The 27,581-nt window shown below is 45.5% G+C and overlaps 3 protein-coding genes across 3 annotated transcripts in view; 2 read left to right on the plus strand and 1 right to left on the minus strand.

The window, feature by feature from the left end:
• ZNF823 (zinc finger protein 823) overlaps positions 1-27,581 on the plus strand; it is a 445,525-nt gene that overhangs the window by 260,502 nt on the left and 157,442 nt on the right. The window lies entirely within an intron of this gene.
• On the minus strand, positions 1,720-25,913 carry ZNF700 (zinc finger protein 700). Its single transcript, XM_050770186.1, has 4 exons — positions 25,632-25,913; positions 5,526-5,652; positions 5,260-5,320; positions 1,720-4,252 (listed from the first exon to the last, which is right to left on the minus strand). The coding sequence occupies exons 1-4, from the start codon at positions 25,896-25,898 to the stop codon at positions 2,257-2,259; spliced, it is 2,451 nt and encodes an 816-aa protein (XP_050626143.1). The 5' UTR covers positions 25,899-25,913; the 3' UTR covers positions 1,720-2,256.
• The window catches only part of ECSIT (ECSIT signaling integrator), a 385,922-nt gene continuing 375,722 nt past the window's right edge, over positions 17,382-27,581 (plus strand). The window contains exon 1 of the mRNA XM_050770539.1: positions 17,382-17,391. The gene's annotated coding sequence lies outside the window, so the exon portion shown is untranslated. The remainder of the gene's footprint in view (positions 17,392-27,581) is intronic.

Below are 27,581 nucleotides of genomic sequence, written 5' to 3' on the forward strand. Positions count from 1 at the left end.
ACTCTTTTTACCCACGCAGTAGTGCAATGGTGCCATCTTGGCCCACTGCAACCTCTGCCCTCCCCCTGGATTCAAGTGATTCTTCTGTCTCAGCCTCCTGACTAGCTAGGATTACAGAAGCATGCCACCACGTCCGGCTAATTTTTGTATTTTTAGTAGAGATGGGGTTTCATCACATTGGTCAGGCTGGTCTCAAACCACTGACCTCAGGTGATCCACCTGCCTCAGCCTCCCAATGTGCTGGGATTACAGGTGTGAGCCACTGTGTCCAGCCAAGGCCAAGTCTTTTACCACTGGAGAGACAGAAGTCACACACCGGGCATATGAGACAACGCTCCTCAGTGACCATGATGGATCAGGACAAAAAAAGAGAACATGAACATTTTATAACTACATTTCTAAATGTGATAAAAGAAAACATATTTCAAATCATAACCATGACCAAAATTTTTCTCCTTACTAATGTGACTTGTAATTCTCATACATCCCACAGTCATTTATGACTTGTGGTCATATTTACCACTACGCTATATTACACCCTTGCTGACAGCAGGTATGGCACTGGTGGTTTTGGGGAAGAAGGCACTCAGAGGTATATGAGATAACTTTTGGTATTATGAGTGAATGAAAAATTAGGGTTGAGGCTGGGCCCAGTGGTTCATGTCTGGAATCCTAGCACTTTAGGAAGCCAAGGTGGGTGGATCACGAGGTCTGGAGTTTGAGACTAACCTGGCTAATATGGTAAAATTCCATCTCTACTAAAAAATACAAATATTAGCTGGTGGGGCACGCCTGTAGTCCCAGCTACTCATGGGGGTGACGCAGGAGAATCACTTGAACCTAGGAGGTGGAGGTGGCAGTAAGCTGTGATGCACCACTGCACTCTATCCTGGGCGACAGAATGCGACTATTTAAAACACACACACACACACACACACACACACACACACACACACTCAGCAAAATTAGGGTCAAAATAAAAAATAAGTACATAAGCATGAAAAGTAAAATTTCTTTTTTTTTTTTTTGAGACGGAGTCTCACTCTGTCACCCAGGCTAGAGTGCAGTGGTGCGATCTCAGCTCACTGCAAGCTCCACCTCCCAGGTTCACACCATTCTCCTGCCTCAGCCTCCCGAGTAGCTGGGACTACAGGCATCAGCCACCACACCCGGCTAATTTTTTTTTTTTTTGTATATTTAGTAGAGATGGGGTTTCACTGTGTTAGCCAGGATGGTCTCGATCTCCTGATCTCATGATCTGCCCTCCTCGGCCTCCCAAAGTGCTGGGATTACACGTGTGAGAGACTGCGCCTGGCAGTTTTCTTTTGAGATGGAGTCTTGCTCTGTTGCCAGGCTGGAATGCAGTGGTGTGATCTCTGCTCACTGCAACCGCCGCCTCCCAGGTTCAAGTGATTCTCCTGCCTCAGCCTCCCGAGTAGCTGGGACTACAGGTGTGTGCCACCACACCCAGCTAATTTTGTATTTTTAGTAGAGACAGGGTTTCACCATGTTGGTCAGAATGGTCTCGATCTCTTGACCTCATGATCTGCCTGCCTCGGCCTCCCAAAGTGCTGGGATTACAGGCATGAGCCACTGGCCACTGTGCCTGGTGCAAAAAGTACAATTTCCATGAGGAAAAAGATGTCTGACATTTTATCCACATGGTAATACTGACTCACAATGTCCAAGTAATAACAATGTAACATTATAAGCTTGATCTAATACATAAAACCAACAGGGTATTTTATTATAGCTTAATCATTTAAAAATAACATGTTAGTATACAGTTATGATAAAGTTAATTGTTTACATTCATTATCTGTATTCAAAGAATCTTGGCAGATCTGAAGGCTTTCCCACACTGCTTACATTCATAGGGTTTCTCCCAAGTGTGAATGCTTCCATGCCATTGAAGGTGTGAGGCTGATCTGAAGGCTTTCTCACACTGCTTACACTCATAGGGCTTCACTCCAGTGTAAGTCCTTTCATGATATTGAAGGGAACTAGAAGAAATGCTTTTCCACATCGCATACACTCATAGGGTTTCTCTCCCATGTGAGTCCTTTCATGACGTTGAAAAGAAGTAAAAGAAATGAAGGCTTTCCCACACTGCTTACATTGATAGGGTTTCTCCCCAGTGTGAGTCATTTCATGGTATCGAAAAGAACTGGAACATGTGAAAGCTTTGCCACATTGCTTGCATTCATAGTGTTTCCTTCCAGTGTGAGTCTATTCATGTCCATAAAAGGAACCAGGCTAGCTGAATGCTTTCCCACAACCCTTACATTCATATGGCTTCTCTCCCATATGAGTCCTTGCATGTATATGCAAGGAAGAAAAATAATTGAATGCTTTTCCACATTCCTTACATTCATAGTGTTTCTCTCCAATGTGTGTTCTTGCATGTACTTGAAGGATCTTGGCAGATGTGAATCCATTCCCACAATGCTTACATTCATAGGGCTTTTCTCCTCTGTGCTTCCTTTCATGTTTTTGAAAAGAAGAGAATTTACAGAATGCTTTTTCACATTCCTTACATTCATAGGGTTTCTCTCCAGTGTGAGTTCTTTCATGCATCTGAAGGTTTGAGGCAGATCTGAAGGCTTTCCCACATTGCTTACACTCATAAGGTTTCTCTCCAGTGTGAGTCCTACTATGCTTTCGAAGGTTTGAGGCACAACTGAAGGCTTTCCCACATTGCTTACACTCATAGGGTTTCTCTCCAGTGTGAGTCCTACCATGCATTCGAAGGTGTGAGGCAGATCTGAAGGCTTTCCCACACTGCTTACATTCATAGGGTTTCTCTCCAGTATGAGTCCTTTCATGATATCGAAGGGAATTGCAACATCTGAAGGCTTTACCACATTGCTTGCATTTGTAGGGTTTCTCTCCACTGTGAGTTTTTTCATGTGTTTGAAATGACTTGGCAGAATAAAAGCTTTTCTCACATATCTTACATTTATAAGGTCTTTCTCCAGAGGGCATTCTTATGTGTTTTTCTGTCCTTTCATGAATTTGAAGGTACTTCACATATCTGAAGGCTTTCCCACATTCCTTACATTTATAGGGTTTCTCTCCAGTATGAGTCCTACCATGCACTCGAAGGTGTGAGGTAGATCTGAAGGCTTTCCCACATTCCTTACATTCATAGGGTTTCTCTCCAGTGTGAGTCCCACCGTGCACTCGAAGCTGTGAGGCAGATCTGAAGGCTTTCCCACACTCCTTACACTCATAGGGTTTCTCTCCAGTGTGAATCCTTTCATGATATCGAAAGGAACTGGAAAGATTGAAAGCTTTACCACATTGGTTGCATTTATAGCGTTTCTCTCCAGTGTGAGTTTTTTCATGTGTTTGAAATGACTTGGCAGAATAAAAGCCTTTCTCACATATCTTACATTTATAAGGTCTTTCTCCAGAGTTCATTCTGTGTGTTTGAAAACTTGTAAGATAGGATAAGGCTTCCCCATATTGCTTACATTCATACGTCTTTTTCCCAGAGTGGGTCTTTTCATGTCTACGAACAGAACTGGTATACGCGAATGCTTTTCCACATTCTTTGCATTGATAAGGCTTCTCCCCCATGTGACTCCTTTCATGTCTATGATAGGAACTGGAACTATGAAATGCTTTATCACATTTGCTACATTCATAGGGCTTCTCCCCAGTGTGAGTTCTTTCATGTATTTGAAGGGTAGCAGAATAACTAAAGGATTTACCACATTGTTTACATTCATATGGTTTCTCTCCAGCATGTGTTCTTTCATGGATAAGACATAAACTGAAACAATGGAAGGCTTTCCCACAAAATTTACATTTATAAGGTCCATCCCCTTTGTGCATTACCATGTGTCTTCGAATGCTTGAATGGAAAATAAAGGTTTTTCCACATTCTTTACAAGCATAGGGTTTCTCTCCAATGCGATCCCTTTCTTGTGTTCTAATGGAGGGGCGATACCTGAAGGTTTTCTTATTCTTAGGTTGTTGACACTTATATGGCTTCGGTTGACACTTATATGGCTTTGGTCCATATTCCTGATACTCATATACCTTGTGTCCAATGTCACCTCTGATGTTCATATTAAAAGATGAGTTACCTATGCCAACTTCTCCACACACAAAGCTGTCACATGATTTTACTTCAGGAGAAGTTTGCTTCTCCTGGAAGTTCAGCCTGTCATCTGGAACCTGGGTAAAAGTTTCTCCACAATGACTGTCTTCTTTAATTTCATTGACTTTCTCTTCTATGAGACTCCTGTAAAACATGAGAAGCACATTATGAAGGGTTTGTTTATAAGCAATTTTATATTCATCGACAAGTATTGCACTTGCATTTTTAACACTGTCCATCAAAGTGTAGGCTTTCGGCCCTGGCTGAATTGTTTGAAGATGACTGGACATGTTCTACAAGATGACCCAGCCATACCTATTGTTTAAAAAAATGTTCCTGGCCGGGTGCGGTGGCTCAAGCCTGTAATCCCAGTACTTTGGGAGGCCGAGACGGGTGGATCACTAGGTCAGAAGATCGAGACCATCCTGGCTAACACGGTGAAACCCCGTCTCTACTAAAAAATACAAAAAACTAGCCGGGCGAGGTGGCGGGCGCCTGTAGTCCCAGCTACTCAGGAGGCTGAGGCAGGAGAATGGCCCGAACCCGGGAGGCGGAGCTTGCAGTGAGCTGAGATCCGGCCACTGCACTCCAGCCTGGGCGACAGAGCGAGACTCCGTCTCAAAAAATAAATAAATAAATAAATAAATAAAATGTTCATAAGGGGCTTAATACTATTCCCATGTAAACTATTTTACAATTACTAAATACTCTATGTCATTTTTCTTTTGAGTCTGGTACTTGTCCTGTTGCCCATGCTGGAGTGCTATGATATCATCATAGTTTACTGTAGCATTTACTGGCTCAAGTGATCCTCCTGCCTCAGCCTCCTGAGTAGCTGGGACTACTGATGAATACCACAATGCCCAGCTAATTTTTGGCCGTTGTTGATATGTGGTCTCGCTATATTGTACAGGCTGTTCTTGAACTGCTGGCCTCAAGCTATTTTCCTATCTCCACTTCTCAAAGGACTGGGATTACAGGAGTGAGCCCTCAGCCTCAGTCACATTTAAATATATGTGTTTTGAGAAAATATTCTAAGAAGAAATGAATTTGATGCTGGATTTAGTTCTTTGTTTCACTTCTCTTCAACATATTCTCATATTCTAAGATTGTGTAGAGAGACAGTGCTTTCTCTTGTAAGTGCAAATTACCTGAAGCTTCTTCTGGGGATTTTGTACTCATATTCAATGCTCTGGTCTTTCCACTTTTTTCCTAAAATACAGACACAGAAAAATAGTCCTGAAGCGTATAAAATTGTGAAAAAATTATTAGATTCTATGCCCATGATTTACTGCAGCCATGCCTTATTTATTCATCAAAGTATTTCCTGTCTGTGTTCAAAATCACTCAGCAACATTGATGAGCTAGAAACACTGGTTCACTAATGCACTGAGGAAAGGAAAACTGTCATCCTTACCTATAGAGGTCAGGTTCCTGAAAGTTTCCAGCATCACTTCCCTGAAGAGATTCTTCTGGGAAATATCCAGCAACGTCCACTCTTCCTGGGTGAAGTTCACAGCCACATCCTCAAAGGCCACTGGGTCCTGAAACATCTCACATGTGTAGAGGAGGATGGGTAAGAGTGACAGCACTGGGGGCCTAGACTCTATTCCCAAGAGGTTCTCAGGATGCCGTGGACTCCAAATACTTACTCCCTGCTTTGGTCATCAGATCCCTTTCTCTCCTTCTATACTTACTTTCTTCCATAAAGCAACTTTTATTTTTTTATTTTTTTGAGACAGAGTTTCGCTCTTGTTACCCAGGCTGGAGTGCAATGGCGTGATATTGGCTCACAACCGGGGTTCAAGTGATTCTCCTGCCTCAGCCTTCCGAGTAGCTGGGATTATAGGCATGAGCCACCACGCCCAGCTAATTTTGTATTTTTAGTAGAGATGGGGTTTCTCCATGTTGGTCAGGCTGGTTTCAAACTCCCAACCTCAGGTGATACACCTGCCTCGACCTCCCAAAGTGCTGGGATTACAGGCGTGAGCCACTGTGTCCAGCCATGTCCAGCCAGCAATTTTTTTTTTTTTTCTTAACAGAGTCTCTCTCTGTTGCCCAGGCTGGAGTTGAATGGCACAATCTTGGTTCACTACGACCTCTGCCACCTGGGTTCACGTGATTCTCATGCCTCAGTCTCCTTGGTAGTTGAAACCACAGGCATGTGCCACCGTGTCCAGCTAGTTCATAAAGCAATTGTGATGCTAGAACTGAACAAGTGGTAGGCAACGGCAGGATACGAAAATGTGTGTTTTCACTGAAACTAAGGAAGGAGACCACCTCTCTTATTGTCTCATATTTAAGAAAACGAAAGAGGAAGCAAAAGTTAGAGGAAGGCAGAAACGAGATCAATAGTCAGACAGTCTGGTGCCACACCCCAGGCCTGGTAGTTAAAAATCAACTCCTGACCTAACCACTTGTATTAGCTATAGATGCCAGATATTGTATGAGAAAGCATTATGAAACTCTGTGTTCTGTTCTGCTCTGTCCTGTTAATGATGCATGCAGCCCCAGTTATGCACCCCATGCTGGCTCAATCAATCACGATCCTTTCACGTGGACTCCCGTAGAGTTGTAAGCCTTTAAAAGGGGCAGGAATTTCTCTCTCTCAGGGAGCTTGGTTTTTAAGATGCAAGTCTGCCAACACTCCCAGCCAAATAAAGCCACTTCCTTCTCTAACCCAGTGTCTGAGAGGTTTTGTCTGTGGCTCATCCTGCTACATTTCTTGGTTCCCTGACCGGGAAGCAAGGTGACTAGCAGATGGCCGAGGCAACCCCTTAGGCGGCTTAAGCCTGCCCTGTGGAGCATCCCTGCAGGGGACACTGGCCAGCTTGAGTGATGCGGATCCTGAGAGTGCTCCCGGATAGGCAATTGCACCAGTGGAACGCCTCACCAGAGCAGTGCATGGCAGGCCCTCATGGAGAATCAATACAGTGGCTGAACACTAGGAAGGAATTGGAACTTGGAGTCTGGACATCTGGAACACGGTAAGACCAGTCTTGGGAACTTGCCCACTCCATTTGAGTGGAAGTGTGGCCTGATCACCCACGGTGTGCCTTTATCGGCACTTTGTCTTTGGTTTTGATTTTGACTTTGCTTGAAGTGCTTGACGAACAGGCATGCCCTTATTGGCACTTCAGCTTTGGTTCTGATTTTGATTTAGTGTGAATTAGTGTGATTTAGACGAGTGAGTGACCTTTACCCTTTCCGTCTTATAGTGTGAGTGTTGTCTTGTCTCAAGAGAAAAATGGGTCAGACACAAGGTAAGCCCACCCCACTAGGAACTATGTTAAAAAAATTTTCAAAAAGGGATTTAAGGGAGACTATGGAGTTACTGTAACACCAGGAAAACTTAGAACCTTGTGTGAGACAGACTGGCCAGCATTAGAGGTGGATTGGCCATCAGAAGGAAGCCTTGATAGGTCCCTTATTTCAAAGGTATGGCACAAGATTACCTGTAAGCCAGGGCATCTAGACCAGTTCCTGTACATAGACACTTGGTTACAGCTGGTTTTACACCCCCCCCACCCCCCGCCAGTGGTTGAGAGGACAGGCAGCAGCACTGTTAGTGGCAAAGGGACAGATAGCCCATGAGGGATCTTGCTCCACCCGCCAAGGGAAGTCAGCTCCTAAAGTTCTATCTGACCCAATGTCAGAGGACCGACCCATGGCAGAAAATGGCACCAGCAATGCCCCCCGCCCTTACCTGGAAGAGAGACTCCTCACTCCTGAGCCCACAGCACCTGTGCCTCCACCAGACACATACACCCCTAGACCAACCAGAGCAGACAAGAAAGAATGTGAAGCTGCAGGAGAAACCCCTCCCTTGGCAGCTCGTTTACAACCTAAGACTGGAAAGACAAGTGCCCCTAGTTAAAGAAGAAACAAAATGGCTCCAAGCCAGAGGTCTCAGGCAAGGACGAAAGGGCCTTGTTTAATCTGGCAGAAGGGTTACTGGACTAAGGGGGACTGGGCTCAGGTGCCCCCAATGAGCCCATGGTCAGGATGACAGTTGGGGACAAGGACATTGAGTTTCTTGTCAATACTAGTGCTGAACATTCAGTAGTAACCAGCCCGGTCGCCCCCTTATCCAAAAAGACTATTGATACAATCGAAGCCACAGGAGTCTCGGCAAAACAAGCTTTCTGCTTGCCCTGGACTTGTACTGTAGGGGGACACGAAGTAATTCACCAGTTCTTGTACATTCCCAACTGCTCCTTGCCCTTGCTGGGAAGGGACTTGCTTAGCAAGCTGAGAGCCACCATCTCTTTTTACAAAGCACAGCTCTTTTACAGCTAAAGTTACCTGGAAAGGGAGTCATCATGGCCCTTACGGTCCCCCGGGAGGAGGAATGAAGACTTTTCTTAACCAAGCCAGGCTAAGAGATAAGACCAGCTCTGGCTGAGTGGTGGTCAAAGGTGTGGGCGGAAGATAACCCTCCAGGGCTGGCAGTCAACCAAACCCCTGTACTTACAGAAGTTAAGCCTGGGGCCCAGCTGGTCAGGCAAAAACAGTACCCGGTCCCCCAGAGAAGCTCTTGAAGGTATCCAGGTCCATCTCAAGCACCTGAGAGCCTTTGGAATTACAGTTCCTTGTCCGTCTCCATGGAACACTCCCCTCCTGCCTTTTCCCAAGCCGGGGACCAAGGACCACAGGCTAGTACAGGACTTGCGCTTGGTCAATCAAGCTCAGAAAGAAAGCGGGTCATCTGCAGCCTACTGCAGCCTAAAACCAGAAGGCAGGTGAGAGAATTCTTAGGGTTCTGCAGACTGTGGATCCCAAACTTTGCAGTACTGGCCAAACCTCTACATGGGGTCACAAAGGCGGGTGCCGGGAACCTTTTGAATGGGAATCCCAACAACAGTGAGCCTTTCATAAGTTAAAAGAAAAACTTATGTCAGTCCCAGCCCTGGGGCTACCTGATCTGACAAAGCCTTTTACACTGTATGTGTCAGAAAAAGAAAAAAATGGCAGTTGGAGTTCTAACCCAGACTGTAGGGCCCTGGCCAAGGCCAGTGGCCTACCTTTTACCTACTTATTCTAAAGAAGAAAAGGACTTTCTCCAGGCAGAGGGAGGACAGGTGATGGAAGAAGGATGGATCCGGTTACTGGATGGGAGAGTAGCTGTGCCACAGCTGCTGGGAACTGCAGTCATACTGGCTGTGCATAAAACCACCCATCTAGGCCAGGAGTCACTTGAAAAGTTGTTAGGCCAGTACTTCTACATCTCATTTACCAGACCTTGCCAAAACAGTGGCACAGCGATGTATTATCTGCCAACAACACGATGCAAGGCAGGATCCAACCATCCCGCCCAGCATACAAGCTTATGGAGCAGCTTCCGCTGAAGATCTGTAAGTAGACTTCACAGAAGTGCCAAAATGTGAAGATAGCAAGTATTTATTAGTTCTTGTGGGTGGGTGGAGGCTTATCCAACGCGAACTGAGAAAGCTGTTGAAGTAACCCGTGTGCTTCTTCGAGATCTTATTCCTAGGTTTGAACTGCCCTTACGAATTGGCTCAAATAACGGGCTGGTGTTTGTGGCTGACTTGGTACAGAAAACAGCACGGGTATTGGGGATCACATGGATACTGCATGCTGCCTACCGACCTCAGAGTTCCGGAAAGGTGGAGCAGATGAGTCAGACTATCAAAAATAGTTTAGGGAAAGCGTGTCAAGAAACAGGATTAAAATGGGTACAAGCTCTCCCTATGGTATTATTTAAGATTAAATTTACCCCTTCTAGAAAAACAGGATATTCCTCTTATGAAATATTATATCATAGACCTCCTCCCAAACTATGGGGACTTCCAGGCACTCCCTGAGAGTTAGGTGAAATTAAGTTACAGCGACAGCTACAGGCCTTAGGAAAAATTACACAATCTCAGCCTGGGTAAATGAGAAATGCCCCATTAGCTTATTCTCCCCAGTTCACCCTTTCTCCCCATGTGATCGAGTGTGGATCAAGGACTGGAACGTAGCCCCCTTGTGCCCATGGTGGAAGGGACACCAGACCACTCCCACTGCCATGAAGGTAGAGGGAATCCCGGCCTGGATCCACCATGGTTATGTAAAACCTTCAGTACCTAAGGCCGGGGAGGCGAGACCAGGCCCAGATAACTCATGCAAAGTGACTCTGAAAAAGACGACGAGCCCTGCTCCGGTCACACCTGGAAGTTGACTGGTCTATGTGAGGCCGAAGCATGAGGAAACGTGTCATGGGACTCATTCTCCTTAAAATTTGGACTTCAACAATAAGGACTTCAACTGATTTTCCCCCCACGGAAGATTGTTCCCAGTGTATTCATCAGGTTACTGAGGTAGGGCTACAAGTTAAAACAATCTTCCTGTTTCATAGTTATTATGAATGCCTAGAAATTTTAAAAGGAACTTGCCTGTATAACACGACTCAGTACAAAGTGTGTAACCCAGGAAATGCCCGACCTGATGTGTACTATAACCCATCTGAGTCTCCCATGATCATAGTCTTTGAAATAAGATTTAAAAACTAGTTCTTTTCTAGGCAATAGAAGTAAAAAAAATAGCTAAAACAGAAAAAAAAGAAAGCCCCATTTACATGTTCAACTGGATCATACGGTTACAAGCTATCTTAGAAATAACCACTAATAAAATTGGCAGAGCTTTAACTGTTTTAGCCCGGTAAGAAACCCAGATGAAAAATGCTATCTATCAAAATAGATGGGCACTAGACTACTTGCTAGCAACTAAAGGAGGGGCTATGGAAAATTTAACCTAACCAATTGCTGTCTGCATATAAATAATCAAGGGCAAATAGTCAAAAATACAGTTAAGGACATAACAAAGTTGGCACATGTGCCTGTACAGGTTTGGCATGGGTTTAATCCTAAATCTGTATTTGGAAAATGGTTTCTAGCACTAGGAGAATTTAAAATGCTTATAAAGGTCGGGCACGGTGGCTCACGCCTGTAATCCCAGCACTTTGGGAGGCTGAGGCAGGCAGATCACAAGGTCAGGAGATTGAGACCATCCTGGCGAACACGGTGAAACCCTGTCTCTACTGAAAATACAAAAAAATTAGCTGAGCGTGGTGGCAGGCACCTGTAGTCCCAGCTTCTAGGGAGGCTGAGGCAGGAGAATGGCGTTAACCTGGGAGGCGGCAGAGCTTGCAATGAGCGGAGATCGTGCCACCGCACTCCAGCCTGGGCGACAGAGCGAGACTCCATCTCAAAAAAAAAGAAAATGCTTATAAAGAAATCATAATAATAATAGAAACCTGCTTGTTGCTCCCCTGCTTGCTACCTCATACCTTAGAAAAAGAAAGAGGAAGCAAAAGTTAAAGGAAAGCAGAAATGAGATCAATAGACAGCCCAGTGCCACACCCTAGGCCTGGTAGTTAAAAATCAACTCCTGGCCAGGTGCAGTGGCTCACGCCTTTAATCCCAGCACTTTGGAAGGCAGCGGCGGGCAGATCACGAGGTCAGGAGATCAAGACCATCCTGGCTAACACAGTGAAACCCCGTCTCTACTAAAAATACAAAAAATTAGCCAGGCGTGGTGGCAGGCACCTGTAGTTCTGTAGTCCCAGCTACTCGGGAGGCTGAGGCAGGAGGATGGTGTGAACCCGGGAGGCAGAGCTTGCAGTGAGCCGAGATCGAGCCACTGCATTCCAGCCTGGGTGACAGAGTAAGACTTTGTCTCAAAAAAAAAAAAAAAAAATCACCTCCTGACCTAACCACTTGTATATCTATAGATTCCAGACATTGTATGAGAAAGCATTGTGAAACTCTGTTCTATTCTGCTCTGTCCTGTCACCGATGCATGCAGATCCAGTTACGCACCCTATCCTTGCTTAATTGATCATGATCCTTTCACGTGGACCCCCTTAGAGTTGTAAGCCTTTAAAAGGGGCAGGAATTTCTCTCTCTCGGGGAGCTCGGTTTTTAAGACGCAAGTCTGCCGATGCTCCCGGCCAAATAAAGCCACTTCCTTCTCTAACCTGGTGTCTGAGATGTTATATCTGTGGCCTGTCCTGCTACAATCCAGGAAGAAAAGTGAGCTGCCTGGGCTGTCCTTAATGTCTCTTTGGACTGTGGGTCTGTAGCACCTGTCATAACAGAGTCCTATGAATTAATATGCAGAAAAAAGTTAACGTTAGCAGTCCTGAGGCTCTGTTTCCTTGAAAATGTCTGTTCCCAAAGTCTAATCTTTGATGACATTGTTAGAGAAGGCAGATAACTAGTCAAGAGCAGGAGGGGAAGTCCAGGGGAAAGCCCACACCCCCAGGGACCACCCCAAACAGGCATGCTAGATATAAGCAGAGAGGAGGAGAAATACCTAAGTAGAAAGAAACATCCATTATGATGCCCAGGATTCACTCACTTCACAGTTATCCTGTCAGAATGTAGCTAGATAGATGGTAAGAAGGGCAAAGGGGACATTCTTAAGAAAAGTCTGGCACCCTAAGCACACAAGAGGGCAAACAAGAAACTCCTAAGAGATACCCAGGTGTAAAAAGCATAGATTCAATCACTATACGACCCTCCTGGCACGGCAGGAATGAGCAATGCAGCCACCCACATATCCACTGATGGCTGAATGGATAAACAAAATGTCCTAAATATATACATACAATGGGATATTATTTATACTTAAAAAGTAACATCTTGGCCAGGCGCTGTGGCTCATGCCTGTAAGCCCAGCACTTTTGGAGGCCGAAGTGGGTCAATTACCTGAGGTTGGAGTTGGAGACCAGTCTGACCAACGTGGAGAAATTTTGTCTCTACTAAAAATACAAAATTAGCCAGGTGTGGTGGCGCATGCCTGTAATCCCAGCTACTCAGGAGGCTGAGGTAGGAGAATTGCTTGAACCTGAAAGGCAGAGATTGCAGTGAGCCAAGATTGCGCCATTGAACTCCAGCCTGCCATCTCAAAAAAAAAAAAAAAGAAAGAAAATAACATCTTGCTCCATACTGCAATATGCATGCAACCTCACCTCAGGATAATTGCAATAAGCAAAATACAATAGAATTCATCTTACAGAACTTATGTAGATCTGTCAAACTATCTCAACTGTACATGTAAAATTCCTTAAGCTGATAAGTTTTAAGTTTTGTTTTACAATAAGTAATGATAATAAATCATGGTAGCAGCCAGGTGTGGTGACTCATGCCTACAATTCCAGTACTTTGGGAGGCCAAGGCAGGTGTAATTATGGAGGTTAGCAGTTTGAGATCTGCCTGGCCAAAATGATGGAACTCCATCTCTACGAAAAATACAAAAATCAGCCAGGCCCAACAGCATGGTACTGGTACCAAAACAGAGATATAGACCAATGGAACAGAACAGAGCCCTCAGAAATAATACCACACATCTACAACCATCTGATCTTTGACAAACCTGACAAAAACAAGGAATGAGGAAAGGATTCCCTATTTCATAAATGGGGCTGGGAAAACTGGCTAGCCATCTGTAGAAAGCTGAAACTGGATCCCTTCCTTACACCTTATACAAAAATTAATTCCAGATGGATTAAAGACTTAAATGTTAGACCTAAAACCCTAAAAACCCTAGAAGAAAACCTAGGCAGTATCATTCAGGACATAGGCATGGGCAAGGACTTCATGACTAAAACACCAAAGCAATGGCAACAAAAGCCAAAATTGACAAATGGGATCTAATTAAACTAGAGAGCTTCTGCACAGCAAAATAAACTACCATCAGAGTGAACAGGCAACCTACAGAATGGGAGAAAGTTTTTGCAATATACCCATCTGACAAAGGGCTAATATTCAGAATCTACAAAGAACTGAAACAAATTTACAAGAAAAAATGAAACAACCCCATTAAAAAGTAGGCAAAGGATATGAACAGACACTTCTCAAAAGAAGACATTTATGCAGCCAACAGACACATGAAAAAATGCTCATCATCACTGGCCATCAGAGAAATGCAAATCAAAACCACAATGAGATACCATCTCATACCAGTTAGAAAGGTGATAATTAAAAAGTCAGGAAACAATAGGTGCTGGAGAGGATGTGGAGAAACAGGAACACTTTTACACTGTTGGTGGGACTGTAAACTAGTTCAACCATTGTGGAAGACAGTGTAGCGATTCCTCAAGGATCTAGAACCAGAAATACCATTTGGCCTAGCCATCCCATTACTGGGTATATACCCAAAGGATTACAAATCATGCTACTATAAAGACACATGCACACGTATGTTTATTGTGGCACTATTCACAATAGCAAAGACTTGGAACCAACCCAAATGTCCATCAATGATAGACTGGATAAAGAAAATGTGGCACATACACACCATGGAATACTATGCAGCCATAAAAAAGGATGATTTCGTGTCCTTTGCAGGGACATGGATGCAGCTGGAAACCATCATTCTCAGCAAACTATCACAAGAACAGAAAACCAAACACCGCATGTTTTCACTTATAGGTGGGAACTGAACAATGAGACCCCTTGGACACAGGGCAGGGAATATCACACACTGGGGCCTGTCAGAGGGTGGAGCGCTAGGGGAGGGATAGCATTAGGAGAAATACCTAATGTAAATGATGAGGTGATGGGGGCAACAAACCAACATGGCATATTTTATACCTATGTATCAAACCTGCACATTGTGCACATGTACCCTAGAACTTAAAAGTATAATTAAAAAACAAAACAAACAAAAAGAAAAAAACAAAGTAAAAGTGTTTGTTTTGGAAATGACTTTGTTAACAGAATAAAAAGACAAGTGACAGACTGGAACAAAATCTTTGCAGAACACCTATCTGATGAAGGACTGGTATCCAAAAGGTAATGGAGAACTCCTAAAATTCTACAAGAAAAAAACCCAACCAATCAAAAAAGAAGCAAAAAGCCAGGCACAGTGGCTCATGCCTGTAATCCCAGCACTTTGGGAGCCTGAGGTGGGTGGATCACTGAGGTCAGGAGTTTGAGACCAGCCTAACATGGTGAAACCCAGTCTCAACTCAAAATACAAAAATTAGCTAGGCCTGGTGGTGGGAGCCTGTAATCCCACCTACTCAGGAGGCTAAGGCAGAAGAATCACTTGAACCCAGGAGGCAGATGTTGTAGTGAGCCGAGATTACACCACTGCACTCCAGCCTGGGCGACAGAGCCAGACTCCATCTCCAAAAAAAAAAAAAGAAAAAAGCAAGATCTTTCCAAGTATACCTCCCCCCAAAAACTGTAATTATGGCAAACAAACATATGACAGGATGCTTTACATTACATGTCATTTAAGAGCAAAATGAAAACAGGCCAGGCACAGTGGCTCACGCCTGTAATACGACACATTGGGAAGCCAAGGTGGGTGGATAACCTGAGGTCAGGAGTTTGAGACCCGCCTGGCCAACATGGTAAAACCTCATCTCTACTAATAATACAAAAATTGGCCAGGTGAGGCAGTGCACACCTGTTAATCCCAGATACTCTAGAGGCTGAGTCAGGAGAATCACTTGAACCCAGGAGGTAGAGGCTGCAGTGAGCTGAGATTACTCCATTGCATTCCAGCCTGGGCAACAAGAGTGAAACTGCGTCTCCAAAAAAAAAAAAAGAAAGAAAAGAAAAAAAGAAAACAATGAGGCAGCAGCAAATACCTGGTGGAGTAGCTAAAATCCAAAACACTGACACTTGCTAATGCCAATGACAGTGAACTCTCATTCACTACCGATGTGAATGGAAACTTCTACAGCCAATTTGGAAGACAGTCTGCGGAGCTCTGAAAAAAATAAGCATGGTGTCCTACTGATTCAGTAGTCTCATTCCTACAATACTGACCCAAATGAACTGAAAACTGATGTCCACACAAAAGTCCTCCCACAAACATTTTTAGCAGCCTTACTCATGACTGCCAAAAACTAGACTCAATCAAGGTGAGTCTTTAAAAAAAAAAAAAAAATAGAAGAGGTCTCACACTGTATCTACCAGGCTGGTCTCTAACTCCCGGCCTCAAGCAATCTTCTCACCTCAGTCTCCTGCATGCTGGGAACTCAGGGATGAGGCATCACACCAGGCTCAAGATGAGCCTTTCAACAGGTGAATAAAGAAACAAACTACGAGGCCGGGCGCGGTGGCTCAAGCCTGTAATCCCAGCACTTTGGGAGGCCGAGACGGGCAGATCACGAGGTTAGGAGATCGAGACCATCCTGGCTAACACGGTGAAACCCTGTCTCTACTAAAAAAAAAATACAAAAAACTAGCCGGGCGCCGTGGCGGGCGCCTGTAGTCCCAGCTACTCGGGAGGCTGAGGCAGGAGAATGGCGTAAACCTGGGAGGCGGAGCTTGCAGTGAGCTGAGATCCCGCCACTGCACTCCAGCCTGGGCGACAGAGAGAGACTCTGCCTCAAAAAAAAAAAAAAAAAAAAGAGAAACAAACTATGGTAACACCCATTCAGTGTTAATGCTACTCAGTGGTGAAAGAAATGAGTGGCCGGACGTGGTGGCTCACAAGTGGAATCCCAGCACTTTGGGAAGCTGAGGTGGGAGGATCACCTGAGCTGGGGTGTTTGAGACCCTGTCTCTAACAAAACAAAAACAAAAACAAAATTTTTTTTTTATTGAGACAGAGTCTCGCTGTGTCGCCCAGGCTAGAGTGCAGTGGCGCAATCTCGGCTCACTGCAAGCTCTGCCTCCTGGGTTCACGCCATTCAAAAACAAAATTTTTTTTAGATAAATAAACAAAAATAAAAAATACACGAGTTGTCAAGCAACAAAGCTTTCGAGAGACCTTGAAGCAAGTCTGAAATGGCCCCTTACAGCATCATTCCAAATATGTGATATTCTGGAAAATGCAAAACTCTAGAGGCAGGAACATCATCATTTGTTGCCAGGGATAAACAGGGATAGCAAAAGAGTGAGGGGAAAGCCATGATTAGGAGGAGCACAGGGGATTTTGAGGTCTGTGAAATGCTTCTGGATAAGACTGTGATGGTGGATACATGACACATGCAGTTGTCTTAAACCACAGAACAAAAGAGTGAAGTTTAATGTAAAAGATGAACTTTAGGTAATAATAGCATTGGCTTCTTCAATTTTCGTCATGTTCACATGTAATATATTCTTGCATCGACTGTAGGATACACCACACACAGTCAATATGGTTTCTTTGGTTTAAAACATCGTTGTTGTTTTTTTTGAAACAGGGTCTTGCTATGTTGCCTAGGCTGGCCTCCAACTCCTGAGTCCAAGCCATCCTCCCATTTCAGCCTCTCTAAGTGGTAGGATTACAGGCATAAGGCACAGCACCTGGCCAGTTAAGATGTTTAAAATAGGGGGAACTATGAGCTTGGAAGAAAAATGCGGGAACTCTGTGGATTATCTGCTCAATGTTTTGGGTAAACAACCACTGTTCTAAATCATAAAATCAACTAAATAAGAAAGTGAATTAACTATCATTCCATGTAAGGTTCACAACTGAGTTTAAATAAAACCCAATATAAAACACGACATATTGGCCAGGCGCAGTGGCTCATGCCTATAATTCCAGCACTTTGGGAGGCCGAGGCAGGCGGATCACGAGGTCAGGAGATCGAGACCATCCTGGCTAACACGGTGAAACCCCGTCTCTACTAAAAATACAAAATATTAGCCGGGCGAGGTGGCGGGCGCCTGTAGTCCCAGCCTCTCGGGAGGCTGAGGCAGGAGAATGGTGTGAACCCGGGAGGTGGAGCTTGCAGTGAGCCAAGATCTCGCCACTGCACTCCAGCCTGGGCGACAAAGCGAGACTCCGTCTCAAAAAAAAGAAAAAAAAAAATCACATATTGGCATATTGGTTATCATTTGCATAAAAAAACGTACAAAAATAAAATATACTGATATGGATGGGTACTCAGGTTGGGGAAGCATAAAGAAAAGTAGGGCAGTTGTCTTATCATTCACAGTACTGGCTCCATCAATATTTGGATTAATTGTGCAATTTTTTAATGTATTTTGTGCATATGTAATACTTTTAGTTTCTGGAATGCATACCCTATACAGAAATAAATCTCAGTGAATTCTAATTATCTGCAACAACAGCATAACATATTGAAACTAATTTTTGTTTGTTTTCTTTTCTTTTTTCTCGAAACAGGGTCTCATTCTGTTACCCAGGCTGGAGTGTAGTGGTGCAATCATAGCTCACTGCAGCCTCGAACTCCTAGGCTCAACAGTTCTTTCCACCTCAGTGTCCTGAGTAGCTGGGACTACAGGCACACATCACCATGACCAGGTAAGTTTTTGTATAGACAAGGTTTGCCATGTTGCCCAGGCTGGACTAATTTCTTCCTTTCTTTCTTTTTTTTTGAGACAAAGTTTCACTCTTGTTGCTGGAGTGCAATGGCACGATCTTGGGATCTTGGCTCACCGCAACCTCTGCCTCCCAGCAACGGCACGATCTTGGGATCTTGGCTCACCGCAACCTCTGCCTCCCAGGTTCAAGCGATTCTCCTGCCTCAGCCTCCTGAATACCTGGGATTACAGGCCTGTGCCACCACGCCTGGCTAATTTTGTGTTTTTAGTAGAGATGGGGTTCCTCCATGTTCATCAGGGTGATCTCGAACTCCTGAATTAGGCTATCTGCATGCATTGGCCTCCCAAAGTGTTGGGATTACAGGCATGAGCCACCACGCCGGGCCACTAATTTCTATTAAAACTAATTTTCTTGAAGTCCAAAAAAGTCTCAAGAAGGATAAAAAATGATTATTATGCAAAAAGTTTACACTGAAAAACATCAATATAAAAGGCAATAATGGAAAAAATGCCACGTGTCCTTAAAAGGAGATTATCACTATGATGTAACCTCTCTGAAATATGCCTACAGTTATATTTTATTTTATGAAATGTACAAGGCAGTTTGTTTCTTTCACTAAAATTAAGAAAAAAGTACTTCTAAAAACCGAAATAGAAGACAATGACTAAAAATATTCAAGATCCTCTATAAAATATGGTTGGGGGGTGTTATGGTGTGAATATTTGCACCACTCCAAAAAAATCATACATTAATAACCTACCCCCAATATAGTATTAGAAGTTGACATCTCTGGGAAGTAATTAGGATTAGATGAGAACATAGGAGTAAATCCTTTCTGAATGAGATTAGTACTCTTATAAGAAGACACAGGAGAGCCGGCTCCCTCTCTTTTCTGTCAGGTGAAGAAACCACAAGATGACCATTTGCAAACCAAGAAGCAGGCCCTTACCAGATACTAGATCTGCCAGCTCCCTGAACGTGGACTTCACAACCTCAAGAACTGCCAGAAATAAATGTCTATTCTTTAAGTCACCCAGTCTATGGTAATTTGATACAGCAGCCCAACATGACTAAGACAGAGAGGCACTATCCCTACTACACACCGCAGCTTTGAACTCTAAACTAATTAACGGAAAATGGTATTATCAGAGATGGAAAGATAGGCCAAGGCCGGGCGCGGTGACTCAAGCCTGTAATCCCAGCACTTTGGGAGGCCGAGATGGGCGGATCACGAGGTCAGGAGAACGAGACCATCCTGGCGAACACGGTGAAACCCCGTCTCTACTAAAAAGTACAAAAAAAAAAACTAGCCGGGCGAGGTGGCGGGCGCCTATATTCCCAGCTACTCGGGAGGCTGAGGCAGGAGAATGGCGTAAACCCGGGAGGCGGAGCTTGCAGTGAGCTGAGATCCGGCCACTGCACTCCCGCCTGGGCGACAGAGTGAGACTCTGTCTCAAAAAAAAAAAAAAAGGCCGGGCGCGGTGGCTCAAGCCTGTAATCCCAGCACTTTGGGAGGCCGAGATGGGCGGATCACGAGGTCAGGAGATCGAGACCATCCTGGCGAACACGGTGAAACCCCGTCTCTACTAAAAAATACAAAAAACTAGCCGGGCGCGGTGGCGGGCGCCTGTAGTCCCAGCTACTCAGGAGGCTGAGGCAGGAGAATGGCGGAAACCCGGGAGGCGGAGCTTGCAGTGAGCTGAGATCCGGCCACTGCACTCCAGCCTGGGCGGCAGAGCGAGACTCCGTCTCAAAAAAAAAAAAAAAAAAAGAAAGATAGGCCAATGGAGAACAGCAAATTGTGAAAGTAGGGCACCTATGTTTTTTTGGTTTTTTTTTTGAGACAGAGTTTTGCTCTTGTTGCCCTGGCTAGAATCTCGGCAATCTCGGCAATCTCGGCTCACTGCAACCTCCACCTCCCAGGTTCAAGTGATTCTCCTGCCTCAGCCTCCCGAGTAGCTGGGATTACAGCCATGCACCACCATGCTTGGCTAATTTTGAATTTTAATAGTGATGGAGTTTCACCATATTGGTCAGGCTTGTCTCAAACTCCTGACCTCAGGTGATCTGCCAATCTCAGCCTCCCAAAGTGCTGGTATCACAGGCATGAGCCACCACACCCAGTCTGGGCATCTATTTAAGGTAATGTGAAACTATGACAAACCAGGTATTGCCAGCCAATGATATAAGTGGTGAACACTTAACAGAAAAAGCAGGGACAAATGGTTCTCTACCAGAGGATAATCAATCTACTACTCATCATCTCCATATACAGTAATTTAATTCATTCTAGAGCTGCCGGTTATAGTGAGTTATTATAATCATATGTTACCTTAGCATGCATTTTCTTTATGGATTTCACATTCTCATAACAGAAGAAACCTTTACTCAAACTCAACAGAGTTTCCAGTTCTCCACCTCCTCCCAGTTCCTCCATGTGGTCAACTCACATGTAAGACTTACACAGCTGCATTCTGGTGACCACCTCCCTGTGGGACAGCTAGATACAACCTTGTTGGGGTGGCCTTTCCTTGTCTTTTGGGATATTTCTCTCTTCACAGTTGAGACAATCCAGAGGACAGGAATCATTTCTGCTTTTCCTCAATAGCAACATCCGATTAGCTGACCTGCCATGCGTCTCCAATTAATGGAAACTGAAGTTGGGAGAGAGAAGCAGAGCACCCATGAATTGGGTATCTAGATGAAAAGTATACCAGGCATCTCCTCCACCATTACTCATTCAGCTGCTCCCTTGGGAGGCCCCACTCCCCTAGGCACTGATACCCACTAGACCCTCCAAGAGACACGGCAACTGTGGGGGTCTTGGGTCAGCTACAGGCAGTTCTAAAACTCAAAACCTGGAAAAGATAGAAGGGTGTACTGAAGACATACCACCCTGTAAAGTTTCCAGAAAGGAACCTCATCCCAAAGATATCCTGAAAAGGTGTCTGTGTCTCAGAAAGATAACAGGAGGAGAGGCAGAAAGGATTTTTCAGGAAAATGTCTAGTGGTGATTCTCTGCTTTCCTCTCATGTGGAATGTTCAGACATTGATTTTACTGTAAGCCCTTGAAGAGTCAGGCTGTGGTATGAGAGTGGAGGACCTGCATCGCATATATTTGGAAAATGTGAGGTGAAACCAGTCGCCCTGGAAAGTGTGAAAAAATTTAAAGAAGAAGCAATGAGACCGAACTGTGTGTAGTACCCTAGGGTCCTACCTAAGGGCCCTGAAATCAAATTTAAATACAATTCTTGGAAATTACTAATTTATAGGGAAATAAAATTTATGCTTAATCAGGCACAATTTACCAATTACCTTGTAACTACATACGTAGAAATTTTCTACCTATATAGGCTGTGTGAACAAGTAAATCAGGCTGGGTGCAGTGGTTCACACCCGTAATCCCACCACTTTGGGAGGCCAAGGTGGGCGGACCACTTGCGGACGGGAGTTTGAGACTAGCCTGGCCAACGTGGTAAAACCCCATCTTTACTAAAAATACAAAAATTAGCTGAGTGTGGTGGCACATGCATGTAATCCCAGTTACTTGGGAGGCTGAGGCAGGAGAATTACTTGAACCCAGGAGGTGGAGGCTGTAGTGAGTGAGCTATCGCGCCACTGCACTCCAGCCTGGCCGACAGAGTGAGGCCTTGTCTCAAAACAAACAAACAACAAAAACAACAAAGTAATTCCAAAATTTAAGCTGACAGATCTCTCAATTATCTTGAAGCAATGTGATAATGGGGTTGAGTCACATGACACACAACTTTCACATAGACAGCTGGAACTCTCCTTTCCCTGATTACAGATTCACCTTCTTTCTTACCTATACTGTTTTGTAAAATGTTGTAAATGACTGAAGGGAAACAGGAAAGACCCTTTCCCTCTTCACTTCTTTTTTTTAATTTAATATGATTTTTCACAATTGAGATAGGGTCTCGCTATGTTGCCCAGGCTGGTCTTGAACTCCTGAGATCAAGCCATCCACTTGCCTTGGCCGCCCAAAGTGCTGGGGTTCTGGGTGTGAGCCATCCCGCCAGGCCCCTCTTCACTACTGATCTCTGTAGTAGACTAACTTCCCTCTTTACTTCCTCACACAAAGACTTCATGTCTATCACATTGTCTTCAGCTGGAATGTTAAATTCACTCTTTTAAATTGAAAAGGAAATAAAAACCAGCCAGAAAGAAAAGAATACAAGCTCTGGGGGGAAAAAAAGCAAACCCTAACGAATTGAGATGTTAGCCAGGTGCAGTGGCTGACATCTGTAATCCCAGCACACTCCTGGAGGCCAAGGAAGCCAGGAGCCAGAGACCAGCCTGGGCAACATAACGAGACCTAACCACTGCAAAAAATAAAAAATTAGCCAGGTGTGGTGGTGGGCAACTGTAGTCTCAGCTACTTGGGAGGCTGAGATGCTTGAGCCAGTGAGGTCAAGCCTGCAGTAAGCCATGATTGCACCACCGCTCCAGCCTGGGTCACAGAGCAAGGCATTGTCTCCAGAAAAAACTGTTGTATCTCATACATCAGCCTTCTATGGAAAACGTAATCCTGTTGTATTTATTTGTCTTTTGCCTATGTAAGTGTTAGGGAAACAGGTGCCTAGGGGAGCCAGAGTAACACCAATTCAAGTTCAGCTCCACCTTGAGACTAACAAGAAACACTCCTTGCCAGTCACAACCCATGATCATCAAATGTTTCCCATGAAGAAAACAGCCTACAGATGCCTGCAAGTATCCTTACACTCCCACAACAACAGAACGTCCTGATGTCCCAACACCCGTAACAACATATGCTTTCAAGATAATTACAGTTGTTTTAATGCACTTGTATGCTAAAATGTAAAGGATAGTTTTCTTTAACTCAACAGAGTAATAAATTGTGTGACGCTGTCAGCCCACATGCAGGTAGGCACAGGTAGTTTATTCTTTACATAGACAAGATCGCTATATAAGAAAAACTTAAAGACAGTACGTTCCTCCACTTGCTGTATGAGGATGCCTTACTCTGAAACAGAGAAGCTTTTTCTTTCTTTTTCCTTTTCTCTCCTTTTTTTTTTTTTTTTTTTTTTTTTTTTTTAAATAGAGACAGGGTCTTGCTGTGTTAGCCAGGTTGGTCTTGAACTCTTTTTTGTTTGTTTTGTTTTTGCTTTTTGAGATGGGGTCTCACTCTGTTACCCACACTGGAGTGCAGTGGCGCATCCTCGGCTGGGCTGCAACCTTTGCTTCCGGGGTTCAAGTGATTCTCTCACCTCAGCCTCCCGACTACCTGGGCAGTACAGGTGCAAGTCACCACATCCAGTTAATTTTTGTTAGTTTTGGAAGAGATGGGGTTTATTGGGGCTATATTGCCCAGGCTGGTCTCGAACTCTTGAACTCAAGTGATCCTCCCACCTTGGCCTCCCAAAGTGCTTGGATTACAGGCCTAAGCCATCATGCTGGCCCAGAGTAGCTTTCAATAAACTCTCTTCTCACTACACTGTGTGACTCGTCTTGAATTCCTTCCTGTGTAAGATTCGAGAACTCTCCTGGGGTCTGATCAGGACCTCATTTTCCGGTAATACAAGCAAGAACTTAACTTCCAATTTTGGAGTACTGAGTCCATTTCTCTGGAGTCTTTTTCCTAAATGGGCCATTGCTATCTTTTTGCTTGAATAAACTCTTCCAATTGAAATCTGAAGCTTTCTATTATTTTGGAGTGACAAGTCCAAATAAGGCAACTGCATCTCTGCAACCAATCAAGCATTTATCTGGTTTGTCTCCTCATGTAACTTATAACAGCCTACCCCTAAACTGGTAAACTAAAAATAAAAACATCTGGCCTGGCAAGATGGCTCACATCTTTAATCCCAGCACTTTGGGAGGCCAAGGTGGGTGGATCACTTGAGGTCAGGAGTTCGAGAACAGCCTGGCCAACATGGTGAAACCCCATCTCTACTAAAAATACAAAAATTAGGAGGGTGTAGCGGTGCACGCCTGTAATACCAGCTACTCGGGAGGCTGAGGCAGCAGAATCGCTTGAATCCGGAACGCGGAGGTTGCAGTGAGCCGAGATAGAGCCATTGCACTCCAGTCTGGGTGACAGGAGGCTCTGTCTCAAACCAAAACCAAAACAAAAACAAAGTACCTTCCCAGCTAAGTGAAGTGACCGGCTCTTGGCCAAGGGGACCCCCGAAAAACCCTGAAAATTGAGTTCTTCTGTATGACAAGATGGGAAGTGAGACGGTCTCCTTATACCCTCTCCCTTTAGGAGTTTAGAAATGCAGCAGCTTAATGCACATTCATGTAAAAATAGGTATCATCAGAATGGAAAAACGAACTCCATGGGGCAATAACATACCACATTACAAACAAGATCTAAGGCCACGTAAGGCAAAGGTAAAGTCACGCCTTAGAATTCATAAAATCTAGAGAAACAGGTCTGTTTTTTGGCTGGGATAGAATCAAGTGGCAGATAACAGATCCTCTTCCTTCAGCATTCCTTCCTACCTCCTCCAAACTTTAGACAAAGCTTCACACTCTCAACCAGCTGCCACCTACAGAATCCCTCAACCACCTGTGCCTTCTAACCCCCCTTCCACAGGTTCCACCCTTTCTACCAAAGGAATTTACATCTTTCAGGCACTGATTCATTATTTTCCCTACAATTCCTGTCTCTCTGAAATGAATAAAACCAAACTGTCTTGAGCCGCCTCGGGACCACTTACTCCAGGCTTCTCGGGGTTGTGTTTCCCTCGGCCAAGGTCTCTCCTATTCGGCTCCAAATAAACTTCTTTATTTTACATAGTCTGGCTTTTTCCGCTGACAAACCACAAGCCAGGACTGGGTGTTTCTCATTCGTGAATCGCTGTTTGCTCAAATGAACTCTTTAATTGTTAACGTACCTCAGTTTAATTTTTAACAGGAGAAAGTGGGGGCTGGGGCCCCACAGACCGCTGCTCCTCCCACGCACGAACCCTACACCCGAGTCAGGATTCCACCCATAACCCTCACGTTGCTTCCGCTCAATCTGGGGAGACGTCGGGCTGCGAGCGCGGAACTGCCCAGAGAAGGCTCCGGGGCCGTGGTCGCAGTCGCCGCGCAGGGACGGGACAGGACGCCCGGGGTCCCAGCTGCCGGCCCAGCCCCGTCCAGCGGCCGAGGGGACCGAGGGCCAAACTGCTCAAGGAGGACTCGGTCCCAGACCCCGGAGTCGCCCACAGGGAGGCCCGGGTCCCGCCACAGCCTGTTCCCGCCTGTTCCAGGCAGCCCCTCCCACGTCTCACGACACCCGGCCCCGCACACGCACCATTTCCTGGCTTTCAGATGTCCCGGCGTCCTCTCGACAGCTCCTGTGACTAGAGCAGGGAATAGCACAGGTGACTGAGCGACAGAAACCTGGGTACAGGCACCAGGTCCCTCTCCGGCTGGACAGACCGGACGGATCCCAACCGCCGCCCGCACAGCGACAAACGTGTGGGGAGGAACACAACCCCCTACATTTCCGGATGAACTGTGCGCAGGGCCACGCCTCCGCGCCTCTGATTGGATGAAATGCGAGGCCCCGCCCCCACATCTGAGTGACAGCTGAAGCCCTGGGTATCAGACCCCCAGAGCCAGACTGACGGATTCTCTGAGGTTTCTCTAAGGCTTCTCTAAGGGCGAGCACTCTAGTTACTGGATATTTGCATTTCAGCCAAAGTTGGGATTGATAGAAGAGAATACTAGCGTCATCTTCACTCAAGGGGCTGTCCCTGCTCCTTCGTTCTGCACGGGGTCACAGGAGTGTGCAGGGAATTTCAGACTCAGTGTCCACAGGAGCCATCTGCTGGCCTTAGAGCAGCAGTGGAACCGAGACCAGGCCGGGCACGACTGCACCAGGAGGCGAGGCATATGTCCTCGAGCGGGCCGGAATTGGGAATGAGGCGTGGCCAAGCCTTGGTCACACACCCCCATCCCCTCCTCACTGTGTGAAAGTGTTTCCTCCTTCCAGATCTTCATTTTCACCAGCAGGAAACTGTCACCATGTTTTAAGTTTCTGACCTGAGTAAACTGTCAACTTCATGAACGCTTTATCCAGGTGATGCCACCAAACAATTCTGCCTCTAGCTCTAGCCTGATCTTCACACTTTTTTTTTTTTTTTTTTGAGACGGAGGCTGTCTTGCTCTGTAGCCCAGGCCGGAGTCCAGTGGCGCGATCTCAACTCATTGCAAGCTCAGCCTCCCCAGTTCACACCATTCTCCTGCCTCAGCCTCCCGAGTAGCTGGGACTAAAGGCGCCTGCCACCACGCCTGGCTAATTTTTTTTTTTTTTTTTTTTTTTTTTTTTTTGAGACGGAGTCTGGCTCTGTCGCCCAGGCTGGAGTGCAGTGGCCGGATCTCAGCTCACTGCAAGCTCCGCCTCCCGGGTTTGCGCCATTCTCCTGCCTCAGCCTCCCGAGTAGCTGGGACTACAGGCGCCCGCCACCTCGCCCGGCTATTTTTTTGTATTTTTTAGTAGAGACGGGGTTTCACCGTGTTAGCCAGGATGGTCTGGATCTCCTGACCTCGTGATCCGCCCGTCTCGGCCTCCCAAAGTGCTGGGATTACAGGCTTGAGCCACCGCGTCCGGCTTATATTTTGTATTTTTAGTAGAGACGGGGTTTTACCATCCTGGTTTCAGCCAGGATGGTCTCGATCTCCTGACCTCGTGATCCGCCCACCTCGGCCTCCCAAAGTGCTGGGATTACAGGCGTCAGTCACCGCGCCCGGCTACACTTTTTTTTAAAATCTATACAAATAACTCTGACCCCAGCAACCCCATGCATGTCAAACACCAAATCCTGCCCAGAAAACAGCTGCAGGCTCCAGCTGCACACCACCACAAAGGACAGACGCCACAAATGCTTCTGCACCTGGGCCTTCTGCTTTCCAGGGCTCTGCAGCTTCTCGGGATCCCCACTCCTTCTGGAGCTGCTCTGAGCAGCTGGAGGCCACCTGTAGAAGGGGGTGGGCTGCCCGGGAAGCCACCAGGGAAGCTCTCTTTCTCTCCCTTTGCAGGCTCCAGACTGTCCTCAACGTGGAGTCACTGGCCTCGGGCTCTGCTTCCTTCTGCAGGTTATTCAGCTACTTCTCACCCCATCCGTTAGTTCTTCCAGACAAACACCCTCAATCCCATTGTGTGAATAAGACACCAGCAGAGTCCCTGCTCTCCTTCTATGCTTATGTATAAAGTGGGGGAGGAAAAATCTAAGACAACTTAAGTGCATTTGAAAGATTT

This window comes from Macaca thibetana, chromosome 19, assembly GCF_024542745.1.
Source record: "Macaca thibetana thibetana isolate TM-01 chromosome 19, ASM2454274v1, whole genome shotgun sequence".
NCBI lineage: Eukaryota > Metazoa > Chordata > Mammalia > Primates > Cercopithecidae > Macaca > Macaca thibetana.